This window comes from Miniopterus natalensis, chromosome 8 (genome assembly GCF_054644295.1).
Source record: "Miniopterus natalensis isolate mMinNat1 chromosome 8, mMinNat1.hap1, whole genome shotgun sequence".
Classification (NCBI taxonomy): Eukaryota; Metazoa; Chordata; class Mammalia; order Chiroptera; family Miniopteridae; genus Miniopterus; species Miniopterus natalensis.
Window position 1 is genome coordinate 43,801,827 of NC_142088.1, and position 19,651 is coordinate 43,821,477.

At 42.3% G+C, this 19,651-nt stretch overlaps 1 protein-coding gene across 1 annotated transcript in view; it reads left to right on the top strand.

The window, feature by feature from the left end:
• The window catches only part of STK39 (serine/threonine kinase 39), a 245,975-nt gene that overhangs the window by 63,821 nt on the left and 162,503 nt on the right, over window positions 1-19,651 (top strand). Inside the window, exons 3-5 of the mRNA XM_087819800.1 lie at window positions 2,885-2,993; window positions 6,050-6,191; window positions 7,350-7,405. Coding sequence (XP_087675926.1) covers window positions 2,885-2,993; window positions 6,050-6,191; window positions 7,350-7,405 — 307 coding nt within the window. The remainder of the gene's footprint in view (window positions 1-2,884; window positions 2,994-6,049; window positions 6,192-7,349; window positions 7,406-19,651) is intronic.

The following is a 19,651-nucleotide window of genomic DNA, read 5'->3' on the forward strand; positions in this document are numbered from 1 at the left end:
GGAGGGACACAAACTTTCAGGCCATAGCAAAAATAGAAACATATAAATTTTGTACCTCTCTAGAAGGCAACTACACAAAAAATTTAAATATAAACTAAAATAAGGGTTGAATGGGCAGCTAGAGCACCTAGTTCTTTCTTCTTTAAGTGTCTTTCTACCCCATTTGTGGAAATATTTTTTACCATGGGGGTTCAGTTGTAGGTCAAGGCAGAGTGACTAGTATCTTTCTCCAAGGCAAGATTCATCATGTCTCCAAGCGTTAGAGGCTCTACTGCATGGATAGGCTGTGCAGTACAGAGGATTGTATAGGAATTAGGGACATGGGGACATGGACTTCACAGCCAAGCAGTGAAGAGGAACAGTGAGGGGCACAAAAGAGGAATGTGAGGTTATGAGTGATCAGACTGATGCAAGTCCAGTCTCGGGCTTTGACCTTCCATGGGGGTGTATTAGTTAGGGGTGATATCTGTATTCCTTGCCCTTTTTTAAAAAAAACCCTCAAGGCCTTTAAATATCCAGCTGGTACTGCAAAGACCCAAAATTTTGAAGGAATAGAATTTGTTAAGTGATATCCATAGGTTATCTAAAAGAATTTCTCCCTAGGTTAATTAAAAGAGTTTTTCCCTCTTTCTTCCTTTGTTCCCCCACCCCCACCTCTCTTCCCATATACCATGCACACACAGTTTCACAGTTTGCTCACTACCTTGTCAGAGAACCTGTACTCTGGGTAGGAAATGACAAAGGCCATCTAAATGCAAAGGGCTCAGAAACGTGTTTTTCCGGACTCTGACCCAACTTTGCATCAGTGCGAAAGAATTTCTTTTCATGTGGGCATTGGTTGTCTGTTGTGCATTTTGATTAATGATTTAAAAGTCTGAAATTTGAACCCGGCCGGGTGTGGCTCAGCAGTTGAGCATCGACCTAGGATCCAGGAGATCATGGTTCGATTCCTGGTCAGGGCACATGCCCAGGTTGTGCTCCGAGTGGGGGGTGTGCAGGAGGCAGCTGATCAATGATGACTCTCTCATCATTGATGTTTCTATGTCTCTCTCCCTCTCCCTTCCTCGATTTAAAATCAATAAAGACATATTTAAAAATAAATAAATAAAAAATAAAAGTTTGAAATTGGAAAGCTAGAAAGGCATTCATTTACACTGCATGTGGAGTGGTGAGACTATAGAGTACACTGTTTTCCAGAAACCTTGTTCTCCTTCCCATGAACAGTGGAGGCATCTGCTTAAACTGGACCCTGCCTGGCGCTGCGGGCCTTCCAAGTGGGCCATGCCCACGACGAGCAGATGCTAGTGACTTGAAATAGGAATGGCCTGGGCAGTGTGCCATTCCTCCTTCAGAAGCATCTTATGGCATCAAAACCTAACACCAGAGACAGATGGAAACTGGAACTCAGGTTTCAGATCTTGTTCAAAGGACAGGAGTTGCTGAATTGAAAAGTGTCAGATTTAGAAAACCTGTCATCAGTTAAATGGGTGAGGGAAACAATGCAGGGAAAGTGTTGTTAAATAATGAAAAAAAAAGGAAAAATTAAGCGACTTTCTTAGGAGTTTATCCATGGTTAAAAGCATATATTTTAAGGTGTGTGTTTGTGTTACATGTCATGGTATTTTGGCAAAGTTATCTGATGTATAGGGTCTTAGTAATTTGAGGATGGATTAATACTGAAAATGCAGAGAGTGCAGCCCAAATTGGAATATTATCATCAGGCACTTTTAAGTTAACTCGAAGTTAACCAGATTCTCATTGTTATTGAGAATATTTATAGGATGCGTAAATACTCTTTCCTTCATCATAAATACGTAATAGCGTAAATGAGGTTTCTTTGATGACTTAGGTTATTCTTGTGGCTTTTGGACAGCACCTTAAAAGCGAGTTACACTCGTCTGATATCTTTGATTGGGGGTTATCATTTGGCTGAATCTTTATACGAGTCATCTGGCAGTAACTTAAAATGATAAACCAAAACCAGTATGAACTTGACTATTGCTGAAAAGTGTAGTTTATAGCCCATTTGTGTGATTTCAAAACTTTGCTGTTTTTATCTCTCTATAAAACCTTTTTTCTCTACAGCAGTGTTTCCTAAACGGTGACACACAAAGCATTGTTTTCCTGCACTGTTAATCTGGATCCAACTATGACAGTCCATCTACTGCAGGACTTCTCAGAGCCTTTGACAGTACTAACATTCCTTGTGACTCTTTTAGAATGAGATTTAGTATCTGATGTTTCCCAAGCCTATTTCACTTTACCAGTCCCCTTCCACCCCTTCATTTCCTTGATGGGATATCTACCATAGAAGATAGTTTGGGAAATGGTACTCTAGCATTTTCTTACGTATTTTCTCATTTATCATCGCAGCAGTCGTTAGAGCAGTTTTGTTGTCCCTTTTTAGATGAGGGAGGAGCTAAGATATGCACCAGAGTTCAGGCTGGCACTGGGACCCATGTCTCCTTATAGCTTACCCAGTCTTTTATCTGCCTCTGGAGGCCTCCAGTTCAGGCCGGAGGCACTTAATCATGTATGGCAGGGGTCTGTGCTGGCAGAGGGGGGTCATCTGGGCGATATGGTGACCTGAGCTCCCTCTGTCCTATGGCTGGTCCACAGGGCTATGGTCTCCTGTAGGGGCCTTTCTAATTCTAGCATGTTGATAATGAGGGTAAGAGGGTTAGTTTTGATGTAGCTTCTTTGAAGTAAAGATTTAGGTAGCCCCCCTCACCCCACCCCACCCCACCCCACCCCACCCTACCCCACCCCACGTATGCTTTTAAGTAGGAAGTTAGCCAGATGCTCAGCTGTGGTTCACCTGTGTTTTGCTTCCCAATTTCCACCCCATGGTACTACTGTGTCATGTTTTGCTTTTTTTTAATAGAAAGAAATTCAAGCCATGAGTCAGTGCAGCCACCCCAACGTAGTGACCTATTACACCTCTTTTGTGGTAAAAGATGAACTTTGGCTGGTCATGAAATTACTAAGTGGAGGTAAGTGGATTTTGTCATTGTTTGTTTTCCTTCTGTACAAGCCAGCATATTAAATAAGATTTCAGATTTGATCCCCTTATTCCTATATATAAAACTTTTGCATGGTTTATTATTTGCTTAGAGAATAAAGTCGAATTCAGCTTAACTTCTAGAGTATATGTCCCCTTCTACCCCAGTCTTGGCAGTGTAGGTTAGACTCCCTGAACACCGTCTGCACCTGATGTCTCTGTGCCCGCACCTGCACTGCTCCTCAGTTTTGGATCTGCCCTTCCCTCTCCATGCCTTCAAGTCCTAAAAGGTTACCTCCTCTCTGCAGCTATCCTGTACTGTCTTCAGAAAAGTGAACCAGTCCTTCCTCTTTAAACCCTTCGTGTTTAACATTATTCAGGTCCTTAACACATTGCAATGTAATGAATTATTTCAGTGCTGTGGCGATGGAAATGTTGTACAGCTGTGCTATCCAGTTTCTGCTAGTTACTTGTAGCTCTTGAGCACTTGACATGTGGCTAGTGTTACTGAAGGACTGAATTTCTGTTGTTTTAATTAGATAACTTATATTTAGATAACTCAGGTGGCTAGTGGCTACAGTGTTGGACAGTGTAGATTTAGATTGTGGATTCATGAAGAAAGCACGATCGAATGCACTTCAAATTCATTGAACCTGGTATCTGGTGTGTTCTCAGTAAATGCTGCCTCCATTGAAATGGAGAGAGACTTTCTGTGTGCTAAGTTATTTGCATGCGTGTTGATCAGAAGCAGCACTATTTTCATCACGTGTTTGCACTTGGGCAAAAAGTAACTTTCCTTCACTAGCCTCAGACCACTGAAGTTATAAAAACCACATACAATATAATTGATAAGGCACTTTTGCATTCCTGTATTTTATTTCTTTTAACCTTTTAGCATCACTAATTGATAGGGAATGATGATGATAGCCTGTTAACTTTGTAAAACACCTACTCTGTGGCTAGATCCTGTTCAAGGCAATTTACTTTCCTTATTTCATCTAATGTGAGCAATATCCTTGAAAGGCAGATGTCACCATCCCTGTTTTTCAGAAAATATGCCAAAGCTTGGGAGAGTTAAGCAGCTTGCCCAAGGTCACACGCAGCAATTGCTGGTGCTAGCACTTGTGATTGTAGGACCTGTTGACTGAAAAGCAACACTGGATATACTAGCACCTTTACTTTCCAGACCTGAAAATGGAAGCATAGAAAGTGCGTTAATTCCTTCATAACATCCCACATACCCCTTCTCTAGTGTGTCCTCCCTCCAGGGCGCCACTCGCTGTCGATCTTCCTGAGACATGAAGTGCGCTTTAGGAGCAGAGGAGAACTTTCTGTGGTGCCTGGACGGCGCCCAAGCTGGTGTAGCAGGACGTATACTGTAGAGCCTGTTTTCATCTGCGGACCCATTGCCAGCTAAGGCTGAACCAGGGAGGCATTTTAATTTATTTTTTTTTAAAGGAAGTATCTTGGATCAAGCAGAGGCCCAGAAATGAGATGACGAATGCGTTGTAATTGCCTCGGGTCCGCGTGTGTAGGTCTCAGTAGGGAGCCTGGCAGCTCTTAGTTCAGTTCTGTTCCCAGTCTTGTCAGTCCTATTCGTCATTGTTTCCTTGAGCGCCTACTTGGTTTTTAATTAAAAAGCAAAAGCAAAAAGCAAAAGGAAGCCTGTTGGAGCCAGACCACAGAGTCAAGTGTCAGGCCTGCTTGGTTCTTGGGTGGATGGCGCAGTTTCAGTGAGAGGATCTTAACCTAGTCTCTTCTTGTGGGGCCCACCAGCTGTGAGGAAGCCAGGAACTCTGGGAGCCTGGGAGCCTGGATAGCCCCACATGCTCTGTTCAAACTGAGGGCTTTACTTCCTCTCTCTGTTTTTATCCCAATAACCTTTTATAAGCCTGAGGATCTCCCCTGTCCACTTTCTTGAGGACTTAATATAAATTTCATTGTCTTTTTAAGAGAGTATAATTTAATTTCCTGGGCCTTAGTGGGTAAGAGGAACAGGTTTTAACCAGGTTTCCCCAAGGAGGGGAGTGTGGGCAGAAGTGGACGCTTGCTCGGTTTTCTTTCCACAGGCCAGACTGCACGCCTAGTATGGTATATCCTTATAAGGTAAAAAAAAATGGCTTTGGAAGTATAATTTTCTGAATGATCCATAGATCCAAGAGTCAACGAATAAACAGATGTTTCTTTTCTCTCTGAGGCAGAAAATGTGCATTTGTTTTCTTCTACAATATTTTATCACATTAAGTCTCTTAACGAGGGGTGGGTGGTTAGCCTGGTGTAGGAGCAAGCGCTGGAGAAGCTCAGTCCTCCTCGTTAATCATTGAGAGCCTAGAGCCAGATTCAGGTCCTGAGGTAATCCATTGGTTAATTCCTCAGAAATGTTGAACCCCAGGTAATTACGGCGTTTAAAATGACCCAGAGGTTTGGAATATTAATTACTATGTGTTGAAACATGGATTTACAGTGCCAAGGATACCGATCTGTTTGTCATGTATTCATTTCTTTATTATAAAAGTCACGCATCAAGCAAGTAAAAGTAAAGATTGCCTAGCGTCATGGAAAGGAGCCTTCTGGTTGTCAGCAGGGCCTAGAGGCAGGATAATATTCCTCTTTTCTCCCTTTTCACCTGTGTTTCAGACTTTGCAGAAGAACTGTGCTGCTCACTCTGGGAAGCTCACTGCTGCTTCTCTCCTGGCCTCCTGGTCCTTTCTTTTTCAGCTCAGACATCTTGAACTCTCTTTTGAGTCTGTAACCAATTGTATGTCTAGGGAAAAAGGGGTTCACTGGGAAATGGCCCTGAATAGTCTTCCGGTTCCTGACCCAGAATCCTCATTTTCTTCAACTGAAAGTGAGCCTGCAAACTTGGGTTTAGTGTGTCTGGTTGTGGGCTGCCATGTGAGTGTGTGTGTGCCTTGGGAGTATTTGTGTTAAGTAAACAAAAAACATATTTTTATGTTCTTATTTAGTGTTCTAAATAGGAATCCCCATTTTGGAAAGGTAATGAAGATGCTTACCCAGTTTTTTCATGTCTTCTGTCTGTCCACTTAGGTTCAATGTTGGATATCATAAAATACATCGTCAACCGAGGTGAACATAAGAACGGGGTTCTGGAAGAGGCAATAATAGCAACAATTCTTAAAGAGGTTCTGGAAGGCTTAGACTATCTACACAGAAATGGTCAGATTCACAGGTATGGCCTCTGCAGAGATGTTCAAATTCAGCTATATCTTTAGTCCTAGTTAGTAAAGAATCTTAAGGAAAGACATATTGCAGGTGGGTAGGTGTGGCATTATTTCTAACTTAGGCTAAATAGATGGGGGGAAAAGTACTTAGGAAAGAAATAAGAAAGTAAATTTTATGAACTATATTGGTGTCCTCAGAATTGGTTTATCTGCTTTCACTGAAGTAAGAACAGAATATAAAGACTACTGAGTGGACTCATTATAAAACATGAGTTAACATGCAGCTCTTGAGGTATGCTCATTTGCATTGGATATCATTTTTGACTTTCTTATACAGGCAAGACTATTTCAGACATTGTAATATGTTAATTATTTTTGACATGATGGAGAGGGAGGGAAGGAGAAGGCACTGATTTTATCTGCTTTGTGACATAAAATGCCAATTTAGATAGCCAAACAGCATAGAATGTGAGGGCCTGGTGTTTTGGATGGGTTAGCGTTACTTGGGCTCTTAGGAATAGTTGCAAATAAATAACCACCTACCAATAATAGTAATATTTTAATTTAACCTATCCCAAACTATAAGTGAGCAATTTACATTCTTTCAATAATTAGAGAAAATATTACTTTAGAACTCAAACTTATCGATTGTCATTTTTTTAAGTGTTAAGACTACTCAGCACACTTCTGTAAGTAGTGTTCATAATCAGTCTCTCCCCAGAGGAGAGACTGATCAAATCAATTTTTTAAGAGGCTGATAGAATTTAGAATTACACCACAGACAAATTTGAGCAGAAATAGAACAGCTTTACATAGGCTGGGCTTCAATTCTTGATAAAACAGTAGTATTGTGAATATATGGACAGTCTCTAACATAAAATAATCTACTCACTATTGATTTAATTAAACCTGGATAATGATTTAATTAAACCTGGATAATGATTTCACATGACATGTTTGTTACTAAAATCCTAACCATACTCTAGGAGCAAACTATAAAATCCCATGTTTCTTGTAATTCTTGAAATCCATGATATAATTTTAGTGTTCATAAAATAATGCCAAATAGCTGCATTCTGTGATTGGCTTTAAAATCTCCCTGAGTGAGTTAATGCAATATAATATCGGTACTGTACAATTCATTCTCTTTTTTTTTTTCCTAATAGGGATTTGAAAGCTGGTAATATTCTTCTGGGTGAGGATGGTTCAGTACAAATAGCAGGTAAAGCTGATAAAGATAAAAAAAAATCTTTACTTGTTTACAGAAGTGTTACATCTTCAAGGAATATAGAATTGTCCCTGAGAAATGAGTAACTGCACGCAGTCCATTTTAAGAATGTATTTGGGCTGCCTTATTATAGACTGTTTGGTTCTTAGGCGTAACACGTTTTCCTGTTGTTCTGAAAAACCTTTGTTAGATCATCCTAGAAATGTTATTTTAGAAGTATAGCCCTTTGATAAAGAACAGTTTTACTTTTAATTTTATTATATTTTTCACCTTTTAGATTGAACATTGGTGATATTTATATAACTGCAAGAAAAGCCCTTTGAGAGTTTTTCGAGGAGTTTGAAAGTTTAAAACATTGTACACATTAACTTAAGCTTTTATTTCTGAAGAGGTGGCTGAAAGACTTGTGAACTCTTAAAATCTAGGACTTATTTTCTCTTAAATCTGACCCTGCCTGGCTGTTCTCAACAGTGGTTTGGCACGTGGACAAGTAAGCGTCTACTGAGTGAATGCATCAGGGAGCCCCTTCTATGTATAGAACCTCTCATTTTGCTATTGCCCCTCGATGACCTGAGTGGCCTGAGGTAAAATGCAGCCATATCCATGTTGACTCTTGTTTTACCCTATGTCCATGGAGGTCTGTCTCAACTAATCCCCTCAGCTATGAGTGCTTTTGGCATTTTTGGCTGGACAGTCCTTCCCTGTAATAGACTGTCCCTGTCATTGAAGGGTGCTCAGCCTTCTGGCTCCAGGCATTAAATATTAATAGCAACATCCTTGGTGACAAACATGGGCCTAACTCATCTGTTGTTGAAGAGTGTTGAAGTTTGCCCCAAATGTCGAATCAGCATAATCTGCTTTTTGAGTTAGAGGGGAAGAGCCCTGTTTTCTCTTAGCATAAGTTTAGGGTCTTCACATGAATTTAGTTATTAAACCAAAGTTAGTTGCAGTCCTTGGTCCCCGTCTTGTTTCTAGATGAATCGGAGGGTTTAGAGTTATTACTAGAAATGCAAGCGTTTCAGCACAAGGTACACACACACACCCCTAACGCAAGGGTGAGCCTTGAGTCATCTCTTTGATTTGTCTTCTACTCCTCTCTGCTTAGTGTCTAACTTTTATAGCGTGCTGAGTTTTAAACCATGTAAAGTGTGACCCAGTAAAACAAATGAAAGGAAATGAGCCAGTAAACTTAACGAACTCTCAATAGTGAAAGCCATTTTCAAACTTCTTATTGTGAAAATTTTCAAGCATAGCCCAAAGTAGAGAGAAAATTGGAAGAACCCTCTTGTACCTATCACCTGGCTTTAATAATTGTCAGTCGCTGGCCATTCTTGACTCTTCCATCTTCTCCCTCCTTACTTCAGTGGCTCTTATTATTAATGCTGAATTTTGTTCTTGAGGCATCCAAGTTGTCCTCATTCTAAAGAGTGGCCCCTATTCCACAGGCCTAGGGGCAGTTTGAAAAAAAAACCAAAAACTTCAACTAAACAAATAACAACTGAAAAAATGTGTGGACAAAAGCTTCCAACCATCCAGCACCAGAGTAGTCCAGCTGTGAAGAGTACACGCTCTGGGATCATCGGGCTTGGCTGAAATTCCCAGGTCATCACTCAAGCTCTGTGACCTTGGTCGAGTTACCAGACCTCTTTAAGACTCAGTTTCCTTCAAGCGGAATACAAATATAACCCACCTCATCATTTCTGTGTGAAATCAAATGAGGGCTCTTTATATCCAATGACCTCAGCAGTGGCTAGCATCCATATAACAGGCATGCGGTAAACATCAACAGCCATTGCTTGACTGCGGCCGTTGCTGGTACTTCTAGTACCGTTACTACTGTGACTACTGTTGGTACAGCCAACAGGACCACACTGCCTCCCTCGCACGGCCTGGAGATCATAGGCACCTCAGGTTTGTCCTGTGAGAGGTTCAGCTCTGAGGGGCTTTACGAGTTCTAAAAGGTCATGCTTGCTAATTATGGAAGTGAGAAGTTAACGTCATTCATCTTGCTCTAAGCTGATAAGGAAGTCCAGCTAACTTTACTTTCTCTGTTTTGTGATAAAATGATCATTTCACACTAAGAGGATCAAAATAGCAGAGAACTGCCTTTGACATGGAGGCGGGTCAACCTCTGCCTCTTTCTGCCGTTTGGTATCCCGCCAGTCGCCTCCTCCCACTGTCCTGTTGGATTAACGACCTGAGCTCCTTCCCCGCCTTCTGGAGCACAGTGTCTTTGTCTTTTTCTCAGGATCCCCTGTGGTAAGATTTCCTGACCTTCTCTCCCTCTCAGGCCTCTGGCTTTTCCCGTGTCGTGGCTGGTAGTGGTGAGTGTAACCAGTAAGCACTGTGCGCTGCGGGGCTGCTGTGCTCCGGGGCGCGTGCAGACGGCCAGCGCCCGGGTGGCTCTGAGGATTAATGAATCAGTGTAAAGTGTTCAGGACGGTGCCTGGCTCCTAGGAAGGACTTTGTGGACAGCCACACTGGCTTTCCTTCATACCCTTTCTGTGTCTGTTACCTCTTATTTGTGTAATAAAGAACATGAACTGGAATGGCCATCCCCAGGTGCATCATGGTGGGTGAAAAGGCATTTAAATTGCAGCTCTAGAGCCATAACTTTAGAGAATTCACATTTAATTTTCTCCATAGTCTCTGACCTGAGCGCAACATCGAATTCATACAGTGTTTAAAATTATTTTTTTTGTTTTAACTGTAAGATTATTGCTTCAAAAACGTTTGAAATGTTTCCTTGGACCAGGTAGATACTGCTGCTATCCTCATTTTATAGGAGTTGGACTGTTTGGTCAGGCAGTTAGTCACAGAACAAAAGTTGGACCTGGTGTCTCTGGATCTTTTGCTGGCATCTGTGTCTGATGGGTGACGTGGGGGCGTTGAGAGTAGAGACTCACAATGACAGCAGAGCAGGCAGGGCTGTACCTATTATATTTGAGCAGATAGCACATTGCTTTCACTCAGACTGTGTGTGCCCTCTTCCCTCTATATCTTTCTGCTCTTTAGGCCTGGTATTTCAAAATAAAAGTTAAGCAGGGGAGAAGTTTGTATTTATTATGTTGAACATAGTGTTTGTTTGCCTTGAGAGCATTATTATGAGCATTATATTAAAAAGTAGTTTTGCTATTTCAATAGAAATCAGAATTTTTACCTTTTTAAAATCTCCCCTTCTACTTGTGGACATACAGGGTATTCCCTAAAAATGTACACATACTTTAATAGCTGATTCTATTACATTTTGAAAATGAAATGTATTTTAATAAACACTGCCTTTATAATCATTCGAAGTGTGTGTACTTTTTGGGGACACCCTATTTATTTCCTTTCTCAGAACTTTTGGTTAAGAAAGGGAACATTAAGGGCCCTGGTTCCAACCATGAAAAACTCCCACCTTATTATGAAGCCAACATGTGAGAATAAGGCTAATACTTGGTTCTGTTTCCAGTGGTACAAACTCATGGGAATAATGTACATTTTTATTGACTGTGGATATAAAATCAGAAACTAATGTATACTGAGTTCTTTCTGTGTGCCAGGCCAGGTGCCAAGTGCCAGGCCAGGTGCCAAGTGCCAACCCTTTGTGACTTATTCAGTTCTCACCACAGCCCCATGGGGAAGTGCTGTTTTTACGCCCACTTTACAGACTAGAAGCTAAGATTCAGAGGGGAAGGTAGTTGCCCAGGGCACACGTAGAACAAGTGGTGGAGTCAGGCTCCAGATTTGGGCTGTCTGGACCCAGAGCCTGTACCCACGCCTGTGGGACTTCCAGGCAGAGAGACCCAATTCTGGATGGAAATGATTTCAGTCTGAGGTGGAAGACCAACCAATATCAATCTCTAACTCTTGTACATCTCTGCATAGATTGATTTTATTTGGGGCTAGGAAACACATTCAGCACCTTCCCTCCCCCCTTTGAGACACAGCATCATTTGTAAGGTTTTAGGAGAAGTAATCATCTTAGGCTTCATTTGGTGCAGAATTAAGCAAGGTGGTGACACCGCACTCTTCAGACTGGAAAACGTCAGGTTGATATAGTGCATGGAAACCCGAGGACTGTCTTCACAGGGTTTAAAAGAAAATGCTTTATTTCTTATTTCTTCTGTGTTCGGACAACCTGTCTGTCTGTATGATTTTCTGATAATGAACTTGGATAGGATGCCTCCGTAAGTTTAATCATTTTTGTTGTAATACGTGATAGAAGGAGTGGCTCTTTGAAAGTCATGCTCTTCCCACGGCCCAGCATTTTATTTTCCAGTTTGATGCTCTGTCATATTGTCAGGAAGAGCTTAGTGCTTTGTCTGGCAAGTGACTCAGCCTGCTTGTCCGGAATTAATGAGAAAGGCTATTCTAAGCCAACAGAAATTCATATGAAACAGGTACCTTCGGGGTGGTCACTACAGAGATATTTATCTTAGGAGTCTTTGAAATAGTGACCACTCTTTATGTACTATAAAAATGTTGCTTTCACAACATTTCTTTTCTAAAGAACTTTCTAGAAGCATACTACTGCATTATATAAGGTAGTACTCACGCTCATTTTCACTTACTTCTGCCTTTTAGGTGTGTATGTGTATGTGTGAGTCCGAGTTTCCCTAACAGAAACCAAATTTGGGACTGAGCTAAGGCAGCCAGAGCTTGAGAAAGTTATCACCACATCCATTTCAGTGTATCCGAGACCATCCAGGCTTTTCACTGTCCAGGCACATTGGTATGACTTGGTTTCCTGGGAGGGAGACGATATCCTTAGTCAGCCTTTGAATACATTTTGGGCTTTAGTCTGTGTCTAACCCTGTGACTAAAGCTTCTGCCAGGAAAACATGCAACTAGACTTAACTTGCTTCCAGCACTCAGATACTGTTCTCCAGGGACCAGAGGCAGGTGTGCAGGGTGGTGGAGTTTTTAGGCCGTTTGCTGTTAGGCTATTTGGTTGCCCTTCCATGTTCTTTGGCTCCAGTGAAGTGCATTTTGATGGGGGGGAGGGTGTTTGTTGAGGGAAAATAGAGTATTTCTTGTGTTGTAGGGAAAACAGGCTGCTGCTTCAAGCAGGTAGTGGGGTTCCTTGTATGCATTCTGGTTAGTGTCAGAAAGCTCCAAAAGCTCCTGAGTCATCCAGATCAGGGAATGATGATGTCACTGGATTTAGGAGTGTGTGGGTTCTGACACCAGACTGCTCTGTGGCTCATGTCCTTGGCACAGCTCCTTCTCACCCTGTAAGCAAGATATTTAACCTCTCGGCACCTCAGTTTCCACATCTGTGCAATGGGAGAATGCTAGAGGGTTAAAGGAGTTAACACACATTCCATTTTAGAATTAGGTCGGTTTGCTTTTGTATTGAAATAGGGATGGTGCCCTTTAATTATTTACGCTGCTGTAACATCAAAAGGAGGTGGTTAGGGAGGCCAGGCTGTAAGCACCCCAGCGGATCTCCGGCCGTATCATTCTGCTCTGCCTCCTCCTTTAGCCCTTCGATTTCCTTAATATCACCAGAGTGAAAAATCTACCATGACAGTCTGACCACACAGTTCCCTGGCATAAAGTTAAAAACTGTTGCTGATCAAGTAAAGCTCCAGCTCCTCGAGATGGCACATGAAGGCCCCGCCTGTTTTTCCCGTCTCCTGCACCGTGCTTTCTGCCTCACTTCTTCCAGATCCCCCTTCTTTACCTGTCTCACTTCTCCTTCATGGCCCAGTGCAGGGTGTTCTCTCTTTGAGAAGCCTTTTCTCACCCTTTCTCTACCGCCCCCACCCTGTAGTACGGTGCTCACTACGTCAAGCACCGTCCAGCCAGATGGCCTCTGACACGGCAGTGCACTTGGGTCTCTACTGTCCCCCTCTTCCCTATGGATCATTTATTTACCAGTGGTAGACACTCCATGGTGTTCATCTCAGCACCCCCAGCAGTGCCTGACACATGGCAGGCCCTCCCAAACTTTTGGTTAATGTGACCTGAACACCCTGTCTCGGCCGGCTGTGCAAGCACACGCGCCTGGCGGTGGTAGAAGGGGCGTGTGTAAGTCACCACTGAAAGCTCAAACAAGTCAGACTATATCAGCTTAACAGACTGGGAGGCGGGCGCATTTAAAATACTTAGGTATGTTTGCTAGTGCATAGTTTTAAGGCTGAAAGTAGTTTTATAACGAACACTTTTCAGCTCTGATTTTAGGCAAGCTCTGTCTTAGCTGGCTGACAGTGAAATGACTAGTAACGTCAAGGAAGAGTGAAACAGAGCACACGAGTTAAGGGGCACTGGGTACACTCAGAAAGCAGAGGACACCACGTGCAAGTCAAAACCTTTGGGGGCTATAAAATGCTTTATAGTCAACCACAATATATGGTTTGAATTTCAGGAAGTTTATAATTGTGTGAATTATGGTTTAACTAACTTGCCAAAATTCTGTCTCTCTTTTAAAATAAGGGCAGCAAATTAATATGGCCCCCTGAATTTGGGAATCTTGGTAAATGGTAACCTCTGTGAAACGTTTAGCAGGAACTGAGAATGCAATCGATTGTAGAAACTTAGTTTTCCATCCCAGCTGTACACCATCCGTGAGAAATACTTGGGGAGATTTGGAGCAGCTTCCCATCCTGTAACAGCTGCTGCAGTTGTTTGAGCAGCAGCTTTAGGAAGTCTTACTGGGTGGACCCGCCGGGGGAGAAGCACTTCGCGCGCTCTCCTGCTGGAAGCTTTCCGCAGCTGTGCACATGGAGCTGCACGGGGGACAGGCCTGCGCTTCAAGGAAGAGCGTCCAAGAGCGTGAGGCAGATGGCCTTAGCCTGCCTTCTGCCCCCTTTCTCCCTCCTTCCTCCCTCTCCCTTCCTTCTTCTGTTGTGTCTTAAAGGGCCTTCTGTGTCATTATTAAATTTTATATACTACCATAGCTGTTAAGGTCTGGGAAAAACAAGAGTTTTTAGACTGAGAACAGAGCAATACAAATCAGTTCTCTGCTGGGTCTTTTTTTTTCTCCCTTCTATTTCCTGGTGACAAGGTGAAAATTAGGTGTTTGAGTTCAATACATCTTAAGTGGTTAGCTGACAGATATTTATTGAGCATTTACTATGTTCTAGGCACAGCCCTCTGAGCTGATGTGGTGGTAAGCAATGGAGACATTGTTATCTACTCTCGTGGAGTTTGCAGTTCAGGTGAAACAGACATTAAACAGTTAGCTAGAGAATTTAATTTCAAAAATTTGTAAGTGGAGAGAAATGAATGCACTTGAGTAATCTAGGTGAACCACAGTAGGTCTGTCTAGTTTAGTAGGTTGTCCTGGGGATAAATCTTAAATATGTCTCGTAACTGTGAATGATTTAGGAATAGGTGTTTTTGACTAATAACATCTTATAAGTTATTGCATGTATCATAAGTAGATTAGAGGTTTTTTTGAGGGAATTTAAACAGAGTTAACATGTATTTATACTCTATGGAATATGGTTTAACACTTGATTTTATAGAGTACACTTTAGGATACCAGTATCCAAGGACTACCTAGCCCCTGAGTTACCAACTTACTCTGTGCCCTCTGCCAAGTTCTTTGCTGGCCATGTATCACCTGTAAAATGATGTTCTTGGATTCTCAAGTTTTCTTTCAACTCTGCAGATTGTATAACTGCCAAAGAGGAGAACTCTGGAACCCCAGACCCCCAACAAACGGCCGTTCCCACAGCCTTCCATACTTTTAGTGGCAGCTCCATCCTTCTCTTGAACAGACCAGAACTGTGGTATTCCTCGACACTTCTCTTTCTCTTATACCCTGTGTCCTGTCCAGTTTGTCAGCAAATCCACTTTGACAGCACCTCCCCTGCTGCCACCCTGGTCCAAGCCACCATCAGCTCCTGCCTGGGTTAATACGGTCGCCTCCTAAGAGGTGCTCTTCCGCTCTTCCCTCTGTACTTAGTTCTCTACATGGCATCCAGAATGATGCTGTTAAGTAAGTTAAAAGCTTGTCTCATGCCTTTACTCAAAGCCCTCTAATGTCTTCCCTTCTCAGAGCGAAGTCAAAATCCTTATGGTGGCCTACGGGGCCTTACAAGACCTGGCTGCTCCTTATCTTGACCTCATTTCCTGCTTCTTCCTCTCCCTCATGCCAGTCCTGTCAAACTGGCCTCCTTGCCATGCATGCTTTTGCCTCAAGACCTTTGCACTGGCTGCTCTCTCTATCAGTACCTCCTTCAGATTCTCGGCTCACATGTCCCATCAGTGAGGTTTCCATGGCCATCCTATGGCAAATTGCAGGTCGCCTACCCTGCTGTTTATCCTCTGATCTATTAGTGGTTCTCAAAGTGTGATTCTAGACCAGCAGCGTCACCATCACCTTGGAAACGTGATAAAAGTGCAAATTCTTGTGCTTTTTCACTCCCCGTTCTGCTGAATCAGAAACTCTGGAGGTAGGGTCCAACAATCTGTATTTTAAGAGCCCTGTAAAGATTCTGATGCACAGTAAGTCCAAAAACTAGTGCAGCGTAATAATTTTGTTTATTATCTGTATTTACCTCTCCACCTCACCCCCACCTCAATTTAAAGTTCCTCTCCATGAAGGTTGGGGTTTCTGCTCTATAGTCCCAGTGTTTAAAACTGGCAGTGACACAGTAAAGAGCTCAGTAAATAGTTATTGAATGAATTACTGAACATATGATTATTTAGATTAAAAGAATACTGAGTAATGTGTGATCTTCATATTTTAGTGACTTTTCAGTGTTAGAAGTTTTAGATGTATGGTTTTCTTTGTCACAGATTTTAAAAAATTCCAGATTCTTTGAAGATTTTTTGAAGCCCAAACTAGTCCTTTGCAAAACTATGTGGAAATGATGTAAATTGTTGCTTTAAATACTTGTGGCAACTGGGATTGTGCTATTTTAATCATCTCCCATAGGGACCATCTCTTCAAATTGTACAGATGGGTTACTCTTGTTTATTGGAAGAGTCTAATAGTAGAGCTAGTTGAGTGGAGATTTGTATGAAAAAGACCACCTGCAGGTACATGAATATTGCATTGGGTATTTAAACTTATTAATATTTGATCTAAGTTACTTATGCCTGTCTTTGTGGATATGGCCCGCCAGGAGCCCCCATTGACTACCGAGCATGGGTTTGGTTTGGGAAATGATGATACCTGTATAATATACTCATCTAGTGCTCTCTTAGAGCAGCTCTGTCAGTTCAGCTGAGTAGTTCTTACAGATGAGGTGACTGAGGGCTGAGCGACTGAGGACTCCTTTAAGGTCATTCTGAAGATTGTAAAAGCAGATCACTCTCAGATCTCCTGGTGTCACTTTCAGTCCTTGGCTCACTTCCTTGCCCTTAACTGCCTCCCCACCCCCATCCCCCTCTTGCTTTTTAACTCTATGCCTTTTGACATTTCAGCTGCCCTAGGGCTGATTTTTTTTAGCTATAAAATAAGGAAGGTTGACAAGACTTTCTCCAAGGACCTATCTTGCATCAAAATGTTCTGAGTATCCCTTTATTAGCCTTAGTCAGGAATTGAAAGCATTCTAATCAGAGGATGTGAGGGGAGAGGAAGCCAAGTGTCTGCCCTTTGGCTACTTTCATCAGAGCGTCTTTTAAAATATCCCTCCTGCCTCCCACTGGGGAGCCAGGGAATAATGGATTTGTGATCATCTGTGGTTTTCCTTTATTCATTTTAATTATCATGTTTGATAGAAAGTTTACCACTAGTAAGTGCTTGGTCAAGTCTGTTGTTGGGCTTGAGAAAGCTGGCTCTTGCCTGGCACCTGCAGCACAGCTGGCCTGGGATTACTGCTCCCTCCCCTATGGCCCTCTGTGGTTCTCTGTGGCCCTCTATGGCCCTCTTCCCTTCTGCTGCTGCCCGCCGTGTGGTGTCTGGCTCCGTGTCGCAGCAGAAATCCACCTGCTCTGAGGAAGGGTTCTGTGGCTCTTACATAGATGGACAGATTACGTGCAGTTTGCTATTATCTTAAACTAGTGTTCTCCCTTACACCGTGTCTAATGGTCTGTATTAGTCAACTGAACCGTGAGCCAATTGTGAATTGACATTAACCACCACTTCTTATTCTATCTCTTTGTCCTTTTAAGCTTGTGTTGTCTTGATTGTGAGAAGGTTGAGGAGTTGGGGAGGGAGTGGCAGCTTGGATAGCCTTGGTGTTTTCACCAAGAACCATCGTGTTTTATTTTTCTTGTAATTTGTCTGTGTCATTGTGAATTGATGTTGATTTCATGTATAAAGTGAAAGCAAGTGCTAAGAACTCCTTCCTTATAAGTAAAAGAGTAGCACATTTAAAGGAATTTCATGTGAGACACCAGTCATGGGAAGGTTTGCTTCTTTTGTTTCTTTTAGTTTGAAAGATGAAACTCTACCTTTAGGGAATAAAAAGATGATGCCTTCTGATTTCTTTCCTTCTTTGCTGTCAGAAAAGTCTGTGAAATTGTCATGCTCTGATGTTTCAAAGAAGGTCAGGACTGCCTCTCTCTCATTCATAGATGGGAAACATGGATTTGTCCAGAGCAGCTGAGAAGTAACTGTCTAGGTCCCAGACTCTGGAAAGAGATCAGATTGTGTCTTCTGACTGTGAATGCCTTGGGCCCCATGCCTGGGGTGGGTGGGGGCTGCAGTCTATAGAACCCAACCAGGTCATTGAGCACCATTACTTGCAAGAAGGAATAAATGGAATTGAAAATCAGGAGTTTTATGGGAGGAAAGCAGATTGGGTGGAGACTAAGGGTTTCAGAAAACTCTCTTTGGTTCTGTCTGGTCCCTCTTGGGGTCTTTCCCTCCCGAGCAGGACAGGTGGTGTGTCCCAATCCATAGTGAAGGAGGGGTGTAAGTAATTGATGTCTAGCAGTAGATAAGGTGCCTAAATATTTATTATTGGCTTGCGTAGCAGATGAACAGATTCAGTGTTATCACTTCAATAATATAATGAGGTCACCTGAACACAGTTGTATTTCAGAGGTTCTCATGAGTGGAAGAGAAAGGAGTAGTGTTACAAACATCTGTGCTCAGAATGACGCTTACCTGCAGCTTTTCTCCTCTGGGCTCTGGCACCTCCAGTGAGCAGCTGTTACTAATGGGCTGTTGATAAGTATTATGATTATAAATTATTTTCATGTATTAAAAAAGATTTTGTACACATCTGAGTATTCCCATAGAGATGCGCCATGTGTGTGAATTTGTTTGTCCTGCTTGACACATTACAATCACTGAGTCAGACAGCTCTGTGTAGGATGTGACTTTTGTGTTTAGTACAGTAGTGCCCCTTTATCTGCAGAGAATATGTTCCAAGACCCCAGGTGGAGGCCTGAAATCACAGAGAGTACTAAATCCTATATATGCTATATCTTTTCCTCTACATACATTCCTATGATAAAGATTAAACTACTCTTGCACTTTGGGGCCATTATTAAATAAGATAAGGGTTACCTGGTCTGATAACCGAGACGGCTACTAAGTGACTCATGGGTGGATATGCTATACAAAGATGATTCACATCCGGGATGGGACAGAGTGGGATGGGGAGAGATTTCATCACACTAAGAACAGCACGCAATGGAAAACTTACGGATTTTTTTCCTGTAATTTTATTTCTGGAGTTTTCTATTTAATATTTTTGGACTGCAGTTGGCCACAGGTAACTGTAACTGTGGAAAGTGAAATCCGGGATAAGAGGGACTCCTGTATTGCCCTTGTACTTACTGTGTCATAAGATACATGAATGTGCACTAAGCTTTTTTCCTGCTGGTCTTTTTCTACTGTTGTGGTTCTCTCCATCTCAGAGATGGAAGAGGGAAGCTGTGGATTGGCTGTACTTTGAGGTCTTCTGGTCACACAGAATCATGCCATAGTGCCTGGTAGGAGGACAGTATTTCTGGGCAGTGCTTCTCTAATTTGCACATCGCATCAGCTGTGGCTCCTGTTGTAATGCAGATTCTGATTCAGAAGGACAAGGGTGGGACCCAAGATTCTGCGTTCTCCAAGACTCCCAGATGATGCTGATGATTCTGGTCTGGGGACCCCACTTGGAGCAGCAAGGGTCTAGACTAGAATGTTGAAGATATTTTTCTCTCCTATTTTCCTAGAATTATATTGTTCTGTTTCTGAAACGTTTACGTAAGTGTAGCCCCAAACAGAAACTATTGGCAAAAAAGTGAAATAGAATCTTCTTGCAGTGTGTTTTTTACCCCTTGAGACGTCTATGCGTTTATTTGTTTTGATCTGTGCCCCTGGCATTAAAAGCCATGCTTAATATTGGAGCTGTTTAA